The following is a 20,346-nucleotide window of genomic DNA, read 5'->3' as shown; positions in this document are numbered from 1 at the left end:
AAATTGCTAATGATTCAGTACAACAGGGCAAGTCCCGTAAACAACATGCCAATCGCTAACGCTCCGTAGCGAACGATACGCAACGCTGTCACTCTCGTACTAATAAGGAAGAGTGATAGAGAGACAAAAAAACATTTCGCTGTCGAAGTTTTTGTTTCCCATCTTTGTTTTTTTTTTCTCCAATTAGGTATTTCATTAATCAATCTTCCAGATGTCATTTCTTCTACAAGACTTTCTTTTTGATATTTGAATTCGCTCACCTTAATAAACAACAACTTTTCCTTTTTTTTTGTTTACGTTTCTCGCAGTATACTTTATTTCACATTGACCAACAATAAAATTGACATTCATTGACAACAATTATATGGAAAGGAATCTAAGTGAACATTAACCATAATCATTAACTCAATTTAGCGAAACTAGATGGTGAAAAACGGTCAAAGTATATTATTTTATACCCCTTTACACATCATGACATCGTTTAAATTGTTTGTGAATAATGAAGAAACATAAGTTTTACCGTTATTCACGAACTAAACCCGGTAGTCGAAATAGATCTAAGTGAATTTTGATTTCTTTACACCGAATGTTTCTTGAAATGTAGTTTATTTACTAAGATTAAACTTTACTTTAACCATCGTTCGCAACACGATTCTTAAAATTCAATTTTTTAAACGAGATAATATAAAAATAAATCGTTTTGAACATAATGGTTCAGATTTTTGACAAACTTTAACCCTTTTGCACAATCGATATCTCAGAAACTAGAAGTCGTAGGGCGTGGGTGTCAGCACAAAAGATGTAGTTTCGTGAAATAAACCTTTTAGTAGCAAAATTTGTAATTTGGATAAACTCGAGTTAAACCCTTTTACACTGGAGGCACAGAATTAGTCCTTTAACTGATGATGAAATATCGGCTACATATGTTGTATTCAACTTCAAGTAAATCGCTGTCGCTTATCCCATAGACCTCAAATCACATTCAGAGTCCACCTACTTATGCAGAAACGCTTTTTACGGTTTAAAAACAGACATTATGATTTGTGGTGGTTTTACGGCGGTATTATGAATATTTCAGAATAAAGCCGTACATACTTGCTGGCTGGAATTTTTCAAATGCCTTTTGTGTTTCTCTTTAACAAGTTCATTGTGCACGGCTTAACTTTTGAAACTTTTAAAAAATGACACCAACGGAATGTGTTTTAATGAAAAATGACACAGAAGGTTTATGTTTAAACAAACCTTTACCTCTGACGAAATAATCAAGTTTATTATGAAAACAAGAGTTATAAGATACTCAATACTGTTCGGTACAGAGCAACGTTTCGCGTATAATTAAATGCGATTCAACTTTAAGCCAATTGTGCGGCCGGATATGTGTAGAAGCATGAAATTGCTCGAATGCAACTTTAAAAATAAATCTTATGTGACTCTTGGCCTTGTCCCATTTTCATTGTTGTGTGTCTACTCATATCTGTTGGGCCATATTTTTAATAAAGTTTCGTTTTATAAAACTCAGCAAATTATAACCCTAAGTGTAATATTTTCATTCGAATTCTAATGTTAATTCCGCCATTTTGAACACAAACACTTTGAAGTTGGTATTAAGAATTATAAACGAGACATTGACTTCAATCTTGTTCGAGTCAGTAGACAGTATATACTCCGCGTATACCTAAAGAATTTTGTATTTCATAAAGGAAATGATAAAATTCCTGCTCAAAAAAATCTGTATCGTAGCATTATTAATATTCTGAAGATTTTTGTGATACCGGCATTAAGAAATTCAGATAGTTACAGCTTATGAAAAATGTAATACCTACTTCAGTTTTAATAATTTACACATTTTTTTAAAAGTGTTTATTCGATTACAATTTCAATTAAAACTAACCATTTTATTGAACGATATTTGTGTGAATATCACACATGATGAACCATGAACATTATTTTTCAAACTATATGAGCTCATACATTACCATTAGGTATGTTAAAAAATTTAAATAAAATTGATTGCAAACGCAAATACCCAATTTTCAGATATTGATCGTAAATCACAAGTAACAAAATTTACGTAAATTCCGCTACTATCAACAATAGGCATCAAACGAGTCATCAAATTGTTTTCTTCTTTGCCCGCGGGTGGCCGCTCGTTACATACATTAATACCACTCAGCTACTTATTACGAGCCATAAATAACTTGAGATCACCCGAACAATTGTTTGTTTGTTCGTCATGAAGGAAGCCACCTTCGCCATTAGCAACGCTCAGAATAGCGTGTTTACGTTTAAGATACCTAATAATACTATCTCAAAATACTGTACTTATACAATATACATAATAATGAGGATAATTATTTTGATTCTAAGTAATATTTTATTACCTCTTTAATATTTAGTACGAATCCTCTTTAATAATAGTGCTTTTTGATGCAAAGTCCGCAAGTATTATTTTACATGTTGGGATATTACCGGGTTGATGATAAAAATGAATACTATTACAAGTATTTAGCTAAATTGTAGTCACTTATTTGTCCATCATCATCATCATCCTGGCGTTAATCCCGGCTGTGCCCCCGCGCGGGGCGCGAGGACCCGGGGTCCGCGTTCCGACTCCTTCGTGTCCACTTTGCCCGATCTTCGGCGTCCCTGGTGGTGAGTCCGTTGGCACGCATGTCCTCCGTAACGACATCAAGCCATCGCTTCCTGGGCCGGCCTGGCCTTTTCTTCCCGTACCGGGAGGAGGCGGCATGGCCAGGCATTTGTTACCCATGTAACTTGCCGGTCTGCGCGAGACGTGGCCATATCAACGAAGGCAGCACTCTTGCAGTTTGTCAGCGATGTCACGGACGCCAAGACTACCCCGAATGTGGGCGTTTCGGACGCGATCCTTGCGTGAAACTCCGCACATCCACCGCAGCATCTTTATTTCCGTGACACGCAATTCCTGCTTGTGCCGCTCTAGTAAAGGCCAAGAGTCGCTGACAGAAGGGCAATGATGGTCTTATAGACCTGTCCCTTCAATTTAATCGGCATTTTCGGGTCACAAATAACCCCAGTCATCTCTACTACAACCATAGTCACTTATTTGTCCAACTGCCCCAAATATACTTTGTAGTTGAACACTTTAAATGTAATTTAATTAAATCCAATAGATAACATACAATTAACATGTTCTCTGTCCCGTGCCCCACATATGGGTCACGGCAAGGCTCTATTAAAAGGCCGGCCGTAAGTGAACGTGTTAATATGATGGTAAGTAAGAATAAGTATGGTCAACATTGAACGGATAAATGTTTACGTGTCAATACAAACTAACAACAATACACAATAGAAATAGTTCACTAACAATAGCCACCGGATTGCGATTTAATATCTACATACCATTTCTATACTGACAGGTGAAATTGTTTGAATACAAATGCCTTGTAAATAATTCCTATCATTTTGGAGCAATGACAGCAGACTAATTGGAAATTTGACCACGTTTGTTTATTTTAATTTTTAATACTTATACTATTTTAATTTAAGCGTTAGCAAGCAAAATAATATTGGAATAATTGATTAAAGCTTAACAATATACGGGTGTCGAATGGAGCAAAGTAATTCCTCAGGATGAGAGACAACTCTTGTCGATTTGGGAAAGGGTGCATTCGGGGTTTTTCTAAACGAACATACGTACGATACATTGCCCCATATAATTTTGTCAAATACCCTATAAGACTATACCTAAACTTTTTTATAGGTATTGAGAAAAATATGTGACACGATTATATTCTTAATTACCGTATATTCGTTTCGGTATTTCTATTAAATATTTATTGAAAGAAACTTTAACTACGTGGCGTAATTAATTACAATTTTCCAACGCTAGCTTATCTTCAATAATAATTTAATTATGCAAAATATACGAATGGTTTTTTTTTAAGAGTAGGTAAATAATAATTAAAATTGTGAGGCCTTTTTGATGATATTTAACTGTGGTATAAACTTCGCTTAATTAAATAATTTCATGCAAAGTTCTGATAACAGAATTTTAATAGGTTCCTTATTGTGTACTTACGGTATAAGTATTTACTAAAGAAGCATAAAAGAAGCATAACGGTATGGAATGAAGTGATAATATAACTATTAAGTAATAATAACACACACATAATAGTATTTGTACTGTTATGTGTTAGAATAGTATATTTTACAGTTAATATTTTGTACAGTTTTATAACACTTCTAAATAAAACAATTGGATAAAGGTAAAAATAGGTACTAATGCAGCTTTCTTTCATCTAGTAAAAGTTTAGCAAACTATTTAAAACGGTACGTTAATCAAAGTTGTACTAAAACTTTCTTCGGAGAGCTAATTAAACTATATTTTTACTACAAGAAATGTCAATAACAGTATGAAAACTTAATTAACTGCTACGTTGGCGCCACCAGCCCGACTACACAGTTTCTGAGAACTTATTTAATTTTATTATTTTTCAAAACATCTTAATTTTCAAATCGCGTGTATTAACACTTAGACGGCGTAATTTATATTAAATAATATAGGTGCTTAGGTATCGTTAGTAGCATTGTAAATAGGACTATATAAAATCTATTTGTCTATATATGACATCAATACATTTTATACATGTATATATATTTATACATTGATATATGTAGATCTCTGTATATAATATATTGTATTGTATTATATTTATATTAAAATGTTCTTGCATATTTATGTTAAAATTTTAATTTAGCTTTGTGTTTTTATATTTTGATAATAGAATAGACAATAGAGAACGTTTATTCGTGGCAAAATAAAAGAACAAAAAAGCACGTTACGCGATAAACTTACCATAATCACAGAATAAATAATAGTACTAAGTACAGAAGACTCACTCTCTAACAAAACGCGTCTGTTACGATCAGCACAGATATGGCCACTAGGTGGCGACAGCGCCACGCGCGGCTTATGGCTTTCCCCAAAATTGGGGCCGAACGGATGTACTTTTAGCTACCTGTAGCAAAGCGACGAAATCGCGATGTGAGACACGCCTGCCATAATTATAAGTCACGAAATGGTTGCGCCTCGGCATGGTGCTACTGCTAGCCTGGCTGGGCAAGCGCTGGTCTTGCGTCGGGGTCATGAAGCACGATGTTGTTGGTAGATAGTAGTAGTAGCACCGCCCACAATCTCTCTGCTTTGCCTTAAAATTGACTGGTATATAATACCTTTTGTACGATAAGTTTTTCTTTTGTGCAATAAATAATAAATTATACCCGCTGCGAACGAAAGGACATACATTCAAAAAGACAATATGGATACAATTTTAGACATTCTTTTTAACTACGGAACCTTAAAAACGTAATTTAGTAAGTAAAACATAGAATCTAAGAGTATGAGATTTTGTTTACAAACCGGCAATATACACGTGATATGTTAGTTATAACCATAATGTTCTCTACTTAAATACGTGACCTAGGTGCAACGTGCAATCGTTAACGCTCGGTAGCGAACGAAACGCAACTGTCACTGTCGCACTAGTGTGGAAGAGTGACAGAGAGAGATGACTACGATACGCTACGTAGCGTTAACGATTGGAACGTTGGCTACGAGCCCTGACCATATTGTTGTCGTGCATCGCCACGCCTCCCTGATCAAACGCTTTGACTGCAGGCGCGTGATGCGTCACAATTCTGCATTCTATGTTTGTAAATGAAAGGTACACTTATACATATGTGAAAATACAAAGAACATTCAGTTGAGAATTATGTTTTATTAAAGTAGAAGTCATCCTCTTAGAGAGAGGTTTCTTAGTGGAGCTACACGAATACATTTATGTAGATTGCGACCACATACTTTACTTAAAATTAACCAGTTAACTTACAGGTAACAGGTAGATAAAAGGTATGTATAACCTAGAGTACCTACACTTGTTACCCATGTAACTTGCCGGTCTGCGCGAGACGTGGCCATATCAACGAAGGCAGCACTCTTGCAGTTTGTCAGCGATGTCACGGACGCCAAGACTACCCCGAATGTGGGCGTTTCGGACGCGATCCTTGCGTGAAACTCCGCACATCCACCGCAGCATCTTTATTTCCGTGACACGCAATTCCTGCTTGTGCCGCTCTAGTAAAGGCCAAGAGTCGCTGACAGAAGGGCAATGATGGTCTTATAGACCTGTCCCTTCAATTTAATCGGCATTTTCGGGTCACAAATAACCCCAGTCATCTCTACTACAACCATAGTCACTTATTTGTCCAACTGCCCCAAATATACTTTGTAGTTGAACACTTTAAATGTAATTTAATTAAATCCAATAGATAACATACAATTAACATGTTCACTGTCCCGTGCCCCACATATGGGTCACGGCAAGGCTCTATTAAAAGGCCGGCCGTAAGTGAACGTGTTAATATGATGGTAAGTAAGAATAAGTATGGTCAACATTGAACGGATAAATGTTTACGTGTCAATACAAACTAACAACAATACACAATAGAAATAGTTCACTAACAATAGCCACCGGATTGCGATTTAATATCTACATACCATTTCTATACTGACAGGTGAAATTGTTTGAATACAAATGCCTTGTAAATAATTCCTATCATTTTGGAGCAATGACAGCAGACTAATTGGAAATTTGACCACGTTTGTTTATTTTAATTTTTAATACTTATACTATTTTAATTTAAGCGTTAGCAAGCAAAATAATATTGGAATAATTGATTAAAGCTTAACAATATACGGGTGTCGAATGGAGCAAAGTAATTCCTCAGGATGAGAGACAACTCTTGTCGATTTGGGAAAGGGTGCATTCGGGGTTTTTCTAAACGAACATACGTACGATACATTGCCCCATATAATTTTGTCAAATACCCTATAAGACTATACCTAAACTTTTTTATAGGTATTGAGAAAAATATGTGACACGATTATATTCTTAATTACCGTATATTCGTTTCGGTATTTCTATTAAATATTTATTGAAAGAAACTTTAACTACGTGGCGTAATTAATTACAATTTTCCAACGCTAGCTTATCTTCAATAATAATTTAATTATGCAAAATATACGAATGGTTTTTTTTTAAGAGTAGGTAAATAATAATTAAAATTGTGAGGCCTTTTTGATGATATTTAACTGTGGTATAAACTTCGCTTAATTAAATAATTTCATGCAAAGTTCTGATAACAGAATTTTAATAGGTTCCTTATTGTGTACTTACGGTATAAGTATTTACTAAAGAAGCATAAAAGAAGCATAACGGTATGGAATGAAGTGATAATATAACTATTAAGTAATAATAACACACACATAATAGTATTTGTACTGTTATGTGTTAGAATAGTATATTTTACAGTTAATATTTTGTACAGTTTTATAACACTTCTAAATAAAACAATTGGATAAAGGTAAAAATAGGTACTAATGCAGCTTTCTTTCATCTAGTAAAAGTTTAGCAAACTATTTAAAACGGTACGTTAATCAAAGTTGTACTAAAACTTTCTTCGGAGAGCTAATTAAACTATATTTTTACTACAAGAAATGTCAATAACAGTATGAAAACTTAATTAACTGCTACGTTGGCGCCACCAGCCCGACTACACAGTTTCTGAGAACTTATTTAATTTTATTATTTTTCAAAACATCTTAATTTTCAAATCGCGTGTATTAACACTTAGACGGCGTAATTTATATTAAATAATATAGGTGCTTAGGTATCGTTAGTAGCATTGTAAATAGGACTATATAAAATCTATTTGTCTATATATGACATCAATACATTTTATACATGTATATATATTTATACATTGATATATGTAGATCTCTGTATATAATATATTGTATTGTATTATATTTATATTAAAATGTTCTTGCATATTTATGTTAAAATTTTAATTTAGCTTTGTGTTTTTATATTTTGATAATAGAATAGACAATAGAGAACGTTTATTCGTGGCAAAATAAAAGAACAAAAAAGCACGTTACGCGATAAACTTACCATAATCACAGAATAAATAATAGTACTAAGTACAGAAGACTCACTCTCTAACAAAACGCGTCTGTTACGATCAGCACAGATATGGCCACTAGGTGGCGACAGCGCCACGCGCGGCTTATGGCTTTCCCCAAAATTGGGGCCGAACGGATGTACTTTTAGCTACCTGTAGCAAAGCGACGAAATCGCGATGTGAGACACGCCTGCCATAATTATAAGTCACGAAATGGTTGCGCCTCGGCATGGTGCTACTGCTAGCCTGGCTGGGCAAGCGCTGGTCTTGCGTCGGGGTCATGAAGCACGATGTTGTTGGTAGATAGTAGTAGTAGCACAGCCCACAATCTCTCTGCTTTGCCTTAAAATTGACTGGTATATAATACCTTTTGTACGATAAGTTTTTCTTTTGTGCAATAAATAATAAATTATACCCGCTGCGAACGAAAGGACATACATTCAAAAAGACAATATGGATACAATTTTAGACATTCTTTTTAACTACGGAACCTTAAAAACGTAATTTAGTAAGTAAAACATAGAATCTAAGAGTATGAGATTTTGTTTACAAACCGGCAATATACACGTGATATGTTAGTTATAACCATAATGTTCTCTACTTAAATACGTGACCTAGGTGCAACGTGCAATCGTTAACGCTCGGTAGCGAACGAAACGCAACTGTCACTGTCGCACTAGTGTGGAAGAGTGACAGAGAGAGATGACTACGATACGCTACGTAGCGTTAACGATTGGAACGTTGGCTACGAGCCCTGACCATATTGTTGTCGTGCATCGCCACGCCTCCCTGATCAAACGCTTTGACTGCAGGCGCGTGATGCGTCACAATTCTGCATTCTATGTTTGTAAATGAAAGGTACACTTATACATATGTGAAAATACAAAGAACATTCAGTTGAGAATTATGTTTTATTAAAGTAGAAGTCATCCTCTTAGAGAGAGGTTTCTTAGTGGAGCTACACGAATACATTTATGTAGATTGCGACCACATACTTTACTTAAAATTAACCAGTTAACTTACAGGTAACAGGTAGATAAAAGGTATGTATAACCTAGAGTACCTACACTAAAATTATAATTTAAGCGCAGTAAAAATTAGGTTATGCATTATCAAATTAGTAAATTATTCATATGTAAAAATGTGAATTTATTAGCTCATAAATGGAGTAAACTACCTAAAACCACATAAAGCACAGACAGTATACTAATTAAATAAATTCAATTTCTAGTAAATACTCAGCTTAGCCATAATAGGCATATATTGAGAATTACTTAACTCAAATTTTGGTTAACCTTATTCTATAACATTAATTGTTAATGTTATCAATACCTACTCGAGTATCATAATTATACGTAGCCCAACATCCCGCCACATATGGCCGAAGTCATAGCGTCATCATTTACTATGTACAATTAGCGCATCAAAGCGTGTATTGTTAATTCTGCTCGATATAATCTCAAAGTTCCCTTTGAAGCATCGTAAGTGCCCAATTATAGCTAATCTGAGTTTACTTCAACTTACGTAAATTATAGCTCATTGGGGGAACGCTTTAGGTTAAATTTTGATTCGTCATAAGTTAAGAGCATACTTCGGGGTTCGGGTGCGGGAAAGTTTTACACTAGCCAAAAATAGGTGAAAACTGTAAAAAAACGGAAACTATTTTAACATTTACAAGTATCACTACCTCTTCCTATTAGGTAATTCATAGTTTGGTAAATATTTTACAGTAAACAAAATTATAAATAGGTACACGAAATCATTCCCGCTCCCAAAACCCAAGGGTATGGTTATGAGCGATATATCATAAAGTGATTCGCGCAAAAAATTAACACTTTTAATTTCTTAACACATTGAATACCGGGAGGGTGCTCGACGGGCGCTCTGTTCGTAGTCGCTTTCCTCTACAACGCGGAAAAACACTAGAATCGGCTACACGTAGCGCTACGAAAACGTTGGCAGTGAATGCGTCAAATACACGGATGTCGCTTTCTGATATAAATATCTGAAATGGATTTTATATTGATTTGAAATTCATCATAGTACATAAATATCTCCTGTGCTCACCTTTATAAGTAACAGCGAGATACACTGCGAATAATTCTAAAATGCTATCAAATCAAATTGAAATTGTTAAAGGGCGAAGGGCCTCCCTGGCTCAATTTAAAGAAATATCAAAGCGAGTTTGGATTTAAAAAGTACGAACATGTCTGCTACTTCGTAGCCCGTAGCACTTTTTTACCCCCTATCCTATGTTATCCAACGACGAATTACGCACGTATGATATATTATTTTAAGACGTTTTAATTACGTTTTATACTTAACTTTAAGTTTGCCAACATGGGAAAAAGTTATGTCAATTAAAAAACTTAATATAGGTAATTTGCTATTATCATCATCAATTCATCATCTTAAATCTCCGACATTACGGTCTGATGACTAAATTGGCTCAATTGGGGCCTCCAGATACGCAGACTTGCGGATGACTCAATTGAGAACTAAATGAATACGTAGCAAGTAACAGTTTCTTTATCACACTTGCTCGTAGAAGGTATATAGGAACTTATATGTACTTCATATGTGACGTTATCTATGAAAAATATTGTCGATGGCGCTTACGTCATTATTAACGATGCTCCAATATAAATACAATGCCGCGCGACGCTGTGCGGCGTAAGCGCCATCGACGATTAAGGTCCCTTTTCATAGATAATGCCCCATATGTTTGTTATTTTCTATAAATTCTAGCTTGGCAATCCTTTTCAAGTGAAAATTTTCATTGTGTAATTATTTTATTTAGTATTAGATTTTAGTTTTAATTTAGTTTTATTTTATAGATATGTTAGTTTATTTTTTTAATGTACAATTATTGCAATGATTAAGCTATCCGGATTATGATGTTATTACTAGAATTTATTTTTGACGATCGCAATATAGTAGATTCAAATAAATTGTCATGAATGTAATTTGTGACGCAATAGTATGTTTTGTAATTAATAAATCTGAATCTACCTTCATTTGGTTTGGTTCTCACTGAAAAAAAAAAGTTATATTTTATGTTCACTATAACAATTAACTCGTTTTCGATGTTTTTTTTTAAACAATTACTTTGGCTTACACGTAAACGAATATAGTCGTATCAATTATATTCTAAATAAAATAAATATATTATAAACTAGCGACCCGCCCTGGCTTCGCACGGGTTACGCTTTACAAATTATACATTTGAACCTTAAATTCCTCAAGAATCACTCTATTCATAGGTGGAAACGGCATGAAAATCTGTTCAATCGTTTTTGAGTTTATCGCGAACATACAAACAGACAGATGCGGCGGACTTTGTTTTATAATATGTAACTGATGTAAGACTTACATTTCATATTGGAATTAGCTTGTACCATAATAAATAAACATACAAACAAAACCACGGCGCGAACAAATTGAAATAAACACTGAATTTATCCCAATTCATAGAATAGATTTACGTACGTACCTATTTAAAGCCATAGTGCTGGTATAATTCGGTTTGCTTATAGTAATGAGCGAAAGCGATAAAACGTCGTTAGTAAATTAATAGACTCTAAATGTCAATAGATATACAAATTTAATTTCAAATTTAATTATCAATGAGAAGCAAAAAAAAAACTATCCTCCTCTATGAGATCTGTTTTAAGTTTCTCGCTCCGCGTAGGTACCTATAAAAACAACGGTAAGATTAAATGCATTGAACGAACAATGACTTACTTGCAGTATTTATCACCTGTTTATACATTTACCAGTAAAACGGTATAATAAAAAAAAACATACAACCGAATTGATAACTTCCTCCTTTTGAGGTTTGGAAGTCAGTTAAAAAACGAGGGAAATGTTAAATATAACGTATTAAGCAATGATTTATAACTCAAGATAGGTTATAGGCGTTCCAAAATTGAAGCGCTTACCTTGTGACAAATTGGACAAGTTGCGTTTAGTCGTGGCTGGACAAGCGAGAAATGTGCACGTGCTAATGAGCTCCCGAACACCGAAAGAGAATGAGATGACCTTATGTTTAACAACGAGTGTGACAAAGATGAATGGAATGAGAAAATTAATAAAAAATAACAGATTTCTTCGTAGGCACAGAAATAAATATGGAAGTATTTTTTGTGCTCCTCAAGTATGAGTATAACCTATGTTTATATAATATCATTGGTATTAAGTTAACATTTCAGAAAATTAGTCATTTATAACTTGAAATGCTTTAAATAACAAGTTAGCGTGTTTTGTTCGACCCACTAAGTCCGCTCCAGATAAAAAAGAAAACAAACTGGAGACAGCGAGAAATATTGCCATTCGGACGGCGGCAGGTGCGCGGCTATAACAAGCTACGAGTCTGCATCGGAATAAACTTATGAGTACCTATAGCTTTATTGATTTGGTAATTTAGAAACGTTTAGTAGATACTGGATTTGTTGGACGTGCTTTGCGGGATTTAACAAGATAGTTTGTTCTATTACTTTACAGCTATATAAACATCTCGTTTTAATAATACTACTTGACTACGGAAAACTATTATTCGAATATATCATAAAATCGCCTATCATTTGAAAATAGTTATTTGTACAACAAGAGATCAAAGTTTGATATTTCTTCGAGTGCTTATTTTGAGTCCCGTGCAAGCGAAAGATTCCATAGTATTAATAATATTCCATTTAGAATCTTGAGCGTAGTAAGGAATTCAAAAGCGCACGAGATGTAAATAACTTTGATCTCGTGTAGTTCACAAAACTTTTTCACCTCAGCATGCAGCAGTGAGAACATATTAGACAACCTGAAAAATGTAATCCTTCTTCATCACTTACCTATTCACTTATGTTTTCTTAAGATATACTAACAATTACGTTGAATTACCACAATCAAACACAAAAACAAAACGTAGTAAATTTCAGTTAAATAGGTAATAAATGGAAACAATGACCATCAATTGATTGACACTTCAATCAACAACTTTTTTTGTAAAAAAAAACATTGTAAGATACGGTCCGAATTGCGGATACTAGTTTACTATTTGTGTTTGTAGAGGTTCTTAAAACTATAATTATTTATTTTGCGTGATATTCTGTGTATTTTTGGGGTTCATTATTTTAATCGTACAATAAATAACGTAAAATATAGTGTTTTTATCAGTTTTTATGAAATCTTAAATTTTATTTTCATTAATTAATTATTAAGAATCCATACTCGTATGTATTTTGGAACGATGCGTTCTGACGTATTTCGGGGGTCTATTATAAACCGTCAATGTACCGTTGAATGTAGTTTGAACTTTTTTTGTCTCTTTCTTTTTGCTAAAGACGTGAAAGGGACAGAGATAATAGAATCCAAGTATTTCGAACTTGTATTAGACCCCGCATGTTGAAATGACATTTGAATATTAAGGTCACTTGAATGTCATTTTGTCTCACTCAGTGAGCAAAATGCGATTTTGCTCACTGTTTTTAAGTAGCAAAGTACCCTTGTTCGAGCTGCTGAGGTGAAAAATAACTTAATTAATTTTGTTATTTTTGCTATCACAAACTCACTCGTACTTAAAATATTAGTTTTAAGTTTAAAATTCTATATTTTCATTATTTATATTTCAGTTTAATTCGACTTAGCGAATATATTAAGTTGTATGTCTAGTGCTGATTTTCTCACATATTGAAATACTAAAATTAGAGCCATTTCCATAGTCAAGTATCTTTACCATTACATTTATATCGTTGTAAAAAATAGAAAACAAATCCAGCATGTACTAAATGATGCTTTAAATCAACAAAGACAATAGTAATGTATATTGGACCTGACTTTCAAGAAGGAGATTATTCATATATTAAAATTCGTATTCAGTTTAATGTTTTATAAACAATAACCTGCTTGTTTACTTGTTGAAAAAATAACACTGACAACATATTCGATTTGGAAGAAAAACACTTTCAATAGTGGGTTTTTGTATTCATTGTTTTTTTCTAGTTTCAGGATCCCTGGGGAAAACAGCGGATTCTATCTCATTGTAATGCATTACGTGTTTATATAAATAATAACAGAACAAAGGCCAAATTGTTATTTTACTCTTATTTGACTAGTAACTATTTACTCGTAAATAATACGAAGCATGTTCTTTTTTGTTTTGTGAAACCTAAAAGCAAAGACTACCTTCACGGGTGCACGCATGTGGCAACTCTATAGGTAGTATTCTGCCCTCCTAAGCCAAGTAGCGCTATCTCAAAAACAAATGATATTGAAAATCGAATTCTCAGCTATAGAAACTAAAGTATATGTTAGCAATGAATTTTCTTTTGAGATAGCGCTTTTCGGCTTAGCAGGGCAGTATTATTTGTTTTAGGTTTCACACATACGAACAGAACATACGCAACGCGACGAAATTATATTTTAAACATGTGTGTACTCGTACGTAATTTAGTCGGGTTCATTGTTGCCCACCAAACTTTGGTGAGTAACAACAATACGTCTACCGTTTTGTTTTGACGTGGCACTTAGGGGTTTTTAGAAGAAGACAGAAATGAAAAAATATGTACAGTCGCCATCAGATAAATTCCGATATATAAAAGCGGCCAAGATGTTCACAAATAGGTAGGTATCTGAACAAATCCTATCTATTCTCAAGACATTAGAGTGCGTGTGCAGTTATTTTTGAGCACCTTGGTCGCAGTGATGGCGATTGTACTGCATGTGAGTGCAGTCATTTGCCGGAATACTTTTTTTATTTATCCCCAAATTGGGTCAGTAATGTTGCCATAACTCTTCTTCTCGATTACGCCTGTCCATCCAATGCACTGCAATAAACCCAGCTAATGTGTTGGGAACAGCGGGATTTGGAGGGTTATACGTAATGGCAAGGGGTGGCAATAACGCTAATGATGACTTCTAGCCTAAGTGGGTTTGTTTGTCGAGTTACATATCCTAGCGTGGCTATTAATAACTATAAACTCTGGTGTTTTGCTTAGGTACATTAATACCGTCTACCACGATGTACATTACCTACTAAAAGTAATCCGTAAAGTTTTTCCGTATCACTTTGAGAGCGTTTTATCATTTTTAATGATTCCATTTCAGTAATACCCTTAAGCTTTTTCATTCTCAACATCTGTCTTCATAGCATTCACACCAACTTTTTCCCCCAAATTAATTTACCAAAAAACTAAACCAGTATCTCATTGTTCACAGGCGCGGGCGGCCTCCGTACCACGGAACTGCGAATCACGCCACGCGTCGTACAACGCGGTAGAAACGTGACGATGGCTTGCCTGTACCAGTTGCGAGAGTACGGAATATACTCCGTAAAGTGGTACAAGGGCACCCACGAGTTCTACAGATATTCGCCGTTCGAGTCGCCAACGACGAGAGTTCTGCCTGTCAACGGGATTAAAGTCGACGTGAGTGGATTTGTAACGTAAACTTTCCCGTTTTGACGATTTCATGAATCACGGTGTGATTGATATTGCCTTTGATGACAAAAGCGCAATTAAAGACTTAATGATTTTGACATAAATAGTGAAACGATTTTTTAAAACGATTACTCGGTGAGACAACAAAAGCTTTATACATAAGCGGAATTCGTACTATAAACATTTGATCTTGGTTTGATAACGATTTGACATACATATTTATAAGTTATCAACATCATATAAAGTTCGAAAAGCTCCAAATATTTTGAAAACAAATAAATTTAGGTAGGTACTTGCACATATTGGACAGTTTTAAAAATAAATATATTGTTGCAGAGATTAAAATCTAACGAAACCCACGTAGTGCTTTTGCGAGTGGGTCCGAGCCTCACGGGTAACTACAGCTGCGAGGTGATCCTGAACGCGCCTTCGTACCCGCACCACACCGCCGTGGCCAGGCTGGACGTCGTGGGTATGTCATTGCGTTACCGCTTTTGCGAGTGGGTCCGAGCCTCACGGGTAACTTCAGCTGCGAGGTGATCCTGAACGCGCCTTCGTACCCGCACCACACCGCCGTGGCCAGGCTGGACGTCGTGGGTATGTCATTGCGTTACCGCTTTTGCGAGTGGGTCCGAGCCTCACGGGTAACTACAGCTGCGAGGTGATCCTGAACGCGCCTTCGTACCCGCACCACACCGCCGTGGCAAGGCTGGACGTCGTAGGTATGTAACTGTGTTACCACTTTATCATCTCGATGCGCATGTTTAGAAATTATTGACTGATATCTGGCCTTTCAGCACATAGACTTGGAAGATATGTTATTAAAATGTATTAAATAGTAATTAATGTATTGTACAAAACAATTTAATAATATCCAAATGTCACCTAGCACTCTTATTTCAAGACATTCCAGTAGGTACAAAGAAGCATTTTCGTTTGCCATTGTACGAAATAACTACTCTTTGTTTTGTACACGAGTTGCTCAAGAAACAGACGACAGGGTTGTCACGGAATTCATATGTTATTACATTTTGAACGCAAGTGAAACGTCTGGAATTTTTATTAATAAATATACGCCTACAGTACTTATACCAAACATGCAATATTTATAAATGTTGTACTGATACTTCTTTTAGTCACACCGAATATGTTAACATATCCCGTTTTTCCTGTGGAGACTACAATAGCTAACGATTTGGGTACATTTAACTAACCTTTAATAACCGTTGTAATATTATACTACTATACAAAATAGTCCTACCTAGCTATAAGAATACTTGCTATACCCGTAATAACCCGTGATTCTATGTTTTTATTGTACCAACTATATGTACCATGGTTCGCAAATAAACGATTTCTGATTTCTTTAATCTTACAGCTTTTAAGAATTAGAAGGGTTAATCAAAGGGTTAATCATGCCTGTAAATTTTAAATTTTAGAAATTTCCAGCGAGAAAATCAGGTAATCTTCTAATCTTTGTAATCGTTTAAATATGCAATAACCTTTAAGACGATAGTGGAGGACCGCTTCTCCATACAAACGTAGTTCCCATTTACCTCCCTCATATAAAATATTTTTACATAATTTAATGTATTTGTATATTGACCATATATTATTACACCACGTGCAGAGGTGGTATAATACATAGACCACTGATGATAAGCGACCACAGTGGCCTATGTATTATATATATGTGTATGGTAGAGTTACTTTAATTATAATTTGGTTTTATTCATCGTTTTATAATAATATATCATTACTCAATTAATTGAGATACTAAAAAAAGCGGCCAAGTGCGAGTCGGACTCGCCCATGAAGGGTTCCGTATTTAGGCGATTTATGACGTATAAAAAAAAACTACTTACTAGATCTCGTTCAAACCAATTTTCGGTGGAAGTTTGCATGGTAATGTACATCATATATTTTTTTTAGTTTTATCATTCTCTTATTTTAGAAGTTACAGGGGGGGACACACATTTTACCACTTTGGAAGTGTCTCTCGCGCAAACTATTCAGTTTAGAAAAAAATGATATTAGAAACCTCAATATCATTTTTGAAGACCTATCCATAGGTACCCCACACGTATGGGTTTGATGAAAAAAAATTTTTGAGTTTCAGTTCGAAGTATGGGGAACCCCAAAAATTTATTGTTTTTTTTCTATTTTTGTGTGAAAATCTTAATGCGGTTCACAGAATACATCTACTTACCAAGTTTCAACAGTATAGTTCTTATAGTTTCGGAGAAAAGTGGCTGTGACATACGGACGGACAGACAGACGGACAGACGGACAGACGGACAGACAGACAGACAGACAGACAGACAGACATGACGAATCTATAAGGGTTCCGTTTTTTGCCATTTGGCTACGGAACCCTAAAAAGTATACTGGAAATACTGGTAGGTACAGCATGAAAATATGAATAAGTACATGAAACAACGCAGTTTCATACGTGCCATTTTTGACGAAGTCATGACGTAAAGATATGGCTTATTGGCAAGGTGCGAAGTCGGTGGAGGGGGAAGTGGCGCTGGTCGTCACAAACACCACTTCCCTTAGGCGACATTAGTAAGTACTAGCGGCAGCCGCTTGAACTAATTTTACTCCATAAGATTTAACGTAGAAAGTCCGACAAAATGAGGGAGCACCAGTCGTGCACCTACCGAATATGATTATTTTTAAATAATACACGTAAAGAACAGAACCATATTATTCAATCAGACATGTGACACATTTGATTTTAAGCTTAATATATTTCAATGCCAATGTGACAGCGTATAACATTAAATCATGTTTTCTCTTTAACGTTGAAGTTTTTTATTTGTATATGGAAGTTGCTCAGACATACTGCCGTATTCGAACTTCAAGATATTCACAAGAGACGACACGTACTAGATCCATTCTAGATACGTTATAGTTTAGATTTCAACTAGTTCTCTTTTGCAGCGCAATTCGGGCAACCAATGTCACTTTTACGATAGATCGTGTTAGATATCTATTAGATGTGAATTAAATCTCTTAAGTAATTATCTTGTGGAAATCGTTCAAGAGTATCTCCAGAATCGCGGAAATGTAAAATTTGACAGTTTAGATCTTAAAGATATCGTTATCGTATCTTGGCGATGTCTAAAAGATATCTAATAGATGTCTATTACAAAATCCGAATCGGGCCCATTGTCAGAAGAGTCAAGAGTCATAGTGCTCTACCGACCTTCTGTAAGTGGAGTAGGTACCAGTGGCGGCGCGTCAAACATATCCATAGGCAAGCCGGACCTAATTTGGCTTACATATTTCTTTTACTACTCTGCTCAAACGTCCAAAAACAGGCAAGCCGGTGTGAATAGGCTTTTATGGACGCGCCGCCACTGGTAGGTACCTATGTGTACAAACGCAAAAGTTAGAAGCTACCAAAGAGCACGTAGACGGTCTAACCTCATAGACGATATTCTCCACATAATTATTAGAAAACGCCAAAGAACATAAACACGATTGAAAAAATATGCAAAACGTTAAATGTATGATATTGACTGCATAGGATAAATAAAAATAACGTGGCATCTACTGGTAAACATTTGTGTGAATTTAAAAAATGTTTCTCAAGATTAAGGTAATGTAGGAAAGTTACCAGCCCTGTTTACCAACTAAATAATCTTTAATAGAAAAAAACCGACTTCTCTAACTACTAGCCTAACCCACTTAACGGTGCTTATACTTTATTTGGTAATATGTATACATTTTATGGTAATCATAGTGGTTGACTTAGTTTAGGTATCATAGTGGTTTTCCGGGTCAAGGTCCGGGTCTGGGTCCGAGTCCGAGTACGGGCCCGAGTCCGGAGTCCGGGGCCCAATCCAAGTCAAAATCGAAATTGAAAATCACAAAACGTGTACTATGCGTCGTTGAGGAGTTCTGTTCTGATCATCATCAGCAGTTCCACTTCATCAAATGCCACAGTTTTTAATGTAAATGCTTGATTTTCTGATGAAAATATATAAAATTCTATACGGATGCCTTTAAGATTTGAGAAGTTCCCTCGATTCCTCATGGATACCATGTTCAGGACTTGAGATTGACATAAATGTGCCTAAAAACCTAACTTGTTTAACAAACATAACGAAAAGGACAAATCGCCAAATGCGAGCTATGCGTCGTTGAAGAGTTCCGTTATGATCATCATCAGCAGTTCCACTTCATCAAATGCGACAGTTTTTAATGAAAATGCTCGATTTTCTGATGAAAATACAAAAATCTCTATACGCATGCCTTTAAGATTGGAGGAGTTCCCTCGATTCCTCGTGGATCCCATCATCAGAACTCGAGCTTGACAAAATTGTGGCTTAAAAACTTAACTTGCTTAACAAACATAACGAAGAGGACAAATCGCCAAACGTGAACTATGCGTCGTTGAAGAGTTCTGTTCTGATCATCATCAGCAGTTCCACTTCATCAAATGTCACTTTTTTTTATGTATATGCTTGATTTGTTGATGAAAATACAAAAATCTCTATACGCATGCCTTTAAGATTTGAGGAGTTCCCTCGATTCCTCATGGATCCCATCATCAGCACTCGAGCTTGACAAAAATGTAGCTTAAAAACTTAACTTGCTTAACAAACATAACGAAGAGGACAAATCGTCAGACGTGTGCTATGCATCGTTGAAGAGTTCCGTTCTGATCATCATCAGCAGTTCCACTTCATCAAATGTCACTTTTTTGAATGTATATGCTTGATTTGTTGATAAAAATACAAAAATCACTATATGTGTGCCTTTAAGATTTGAGGAGTTCCCTCGATTCCTCATGGATCCCATCATCAGAACTGGGTTTTGACAAAAACGGGACCAATCTGTATGCATATACATACAATCAAAAAAATAATTTTCAAAATCGGTCCAGTAATGACGGAGATATACA

General features: G+C 35.2%; 1 protein-coding gene across 1 annotated transcript in view; it reads left to right on the top strand.

The window, feature by feature from the left end:
• LOC134659203 (uncharacterized) overlaps positions 1–20,346 on the top strand; it is an 89,408-nt gene that overhangs the window by 27,813 nt on the left and 41,249 nt on the right. Inside the window, exons 2-3 of the mRNA XM_063514836.1 lie at positions 15,211–15,419; positions 15,768–15,903. Coding sequence (XP_063370906.1) covers positions 15,211–15,419; positions 15,768–15,903 — 345 coding nt within the window. The remainder of the gene's footprint in view (positions 1–15,210; positions 15,420–15,767; positions 15,904–20,346) is intronic.

This window comes from Cydia amplana, chromosome 2, assembly GCF_948474715.1.
Source record: "Cydia amplana chromosome 2, ilCydAmpl1.1, whole genome shotgun sequence".
Lineage (NCBI taxonomy): Eukaryota > Metazoa > Arthropoda > Insecta > Lepidoptera > Tortricidae > Cydia > Cydia amplana.
This window is presented reverse-complemented; position numbering and strand designations above follow the sequence as displayed.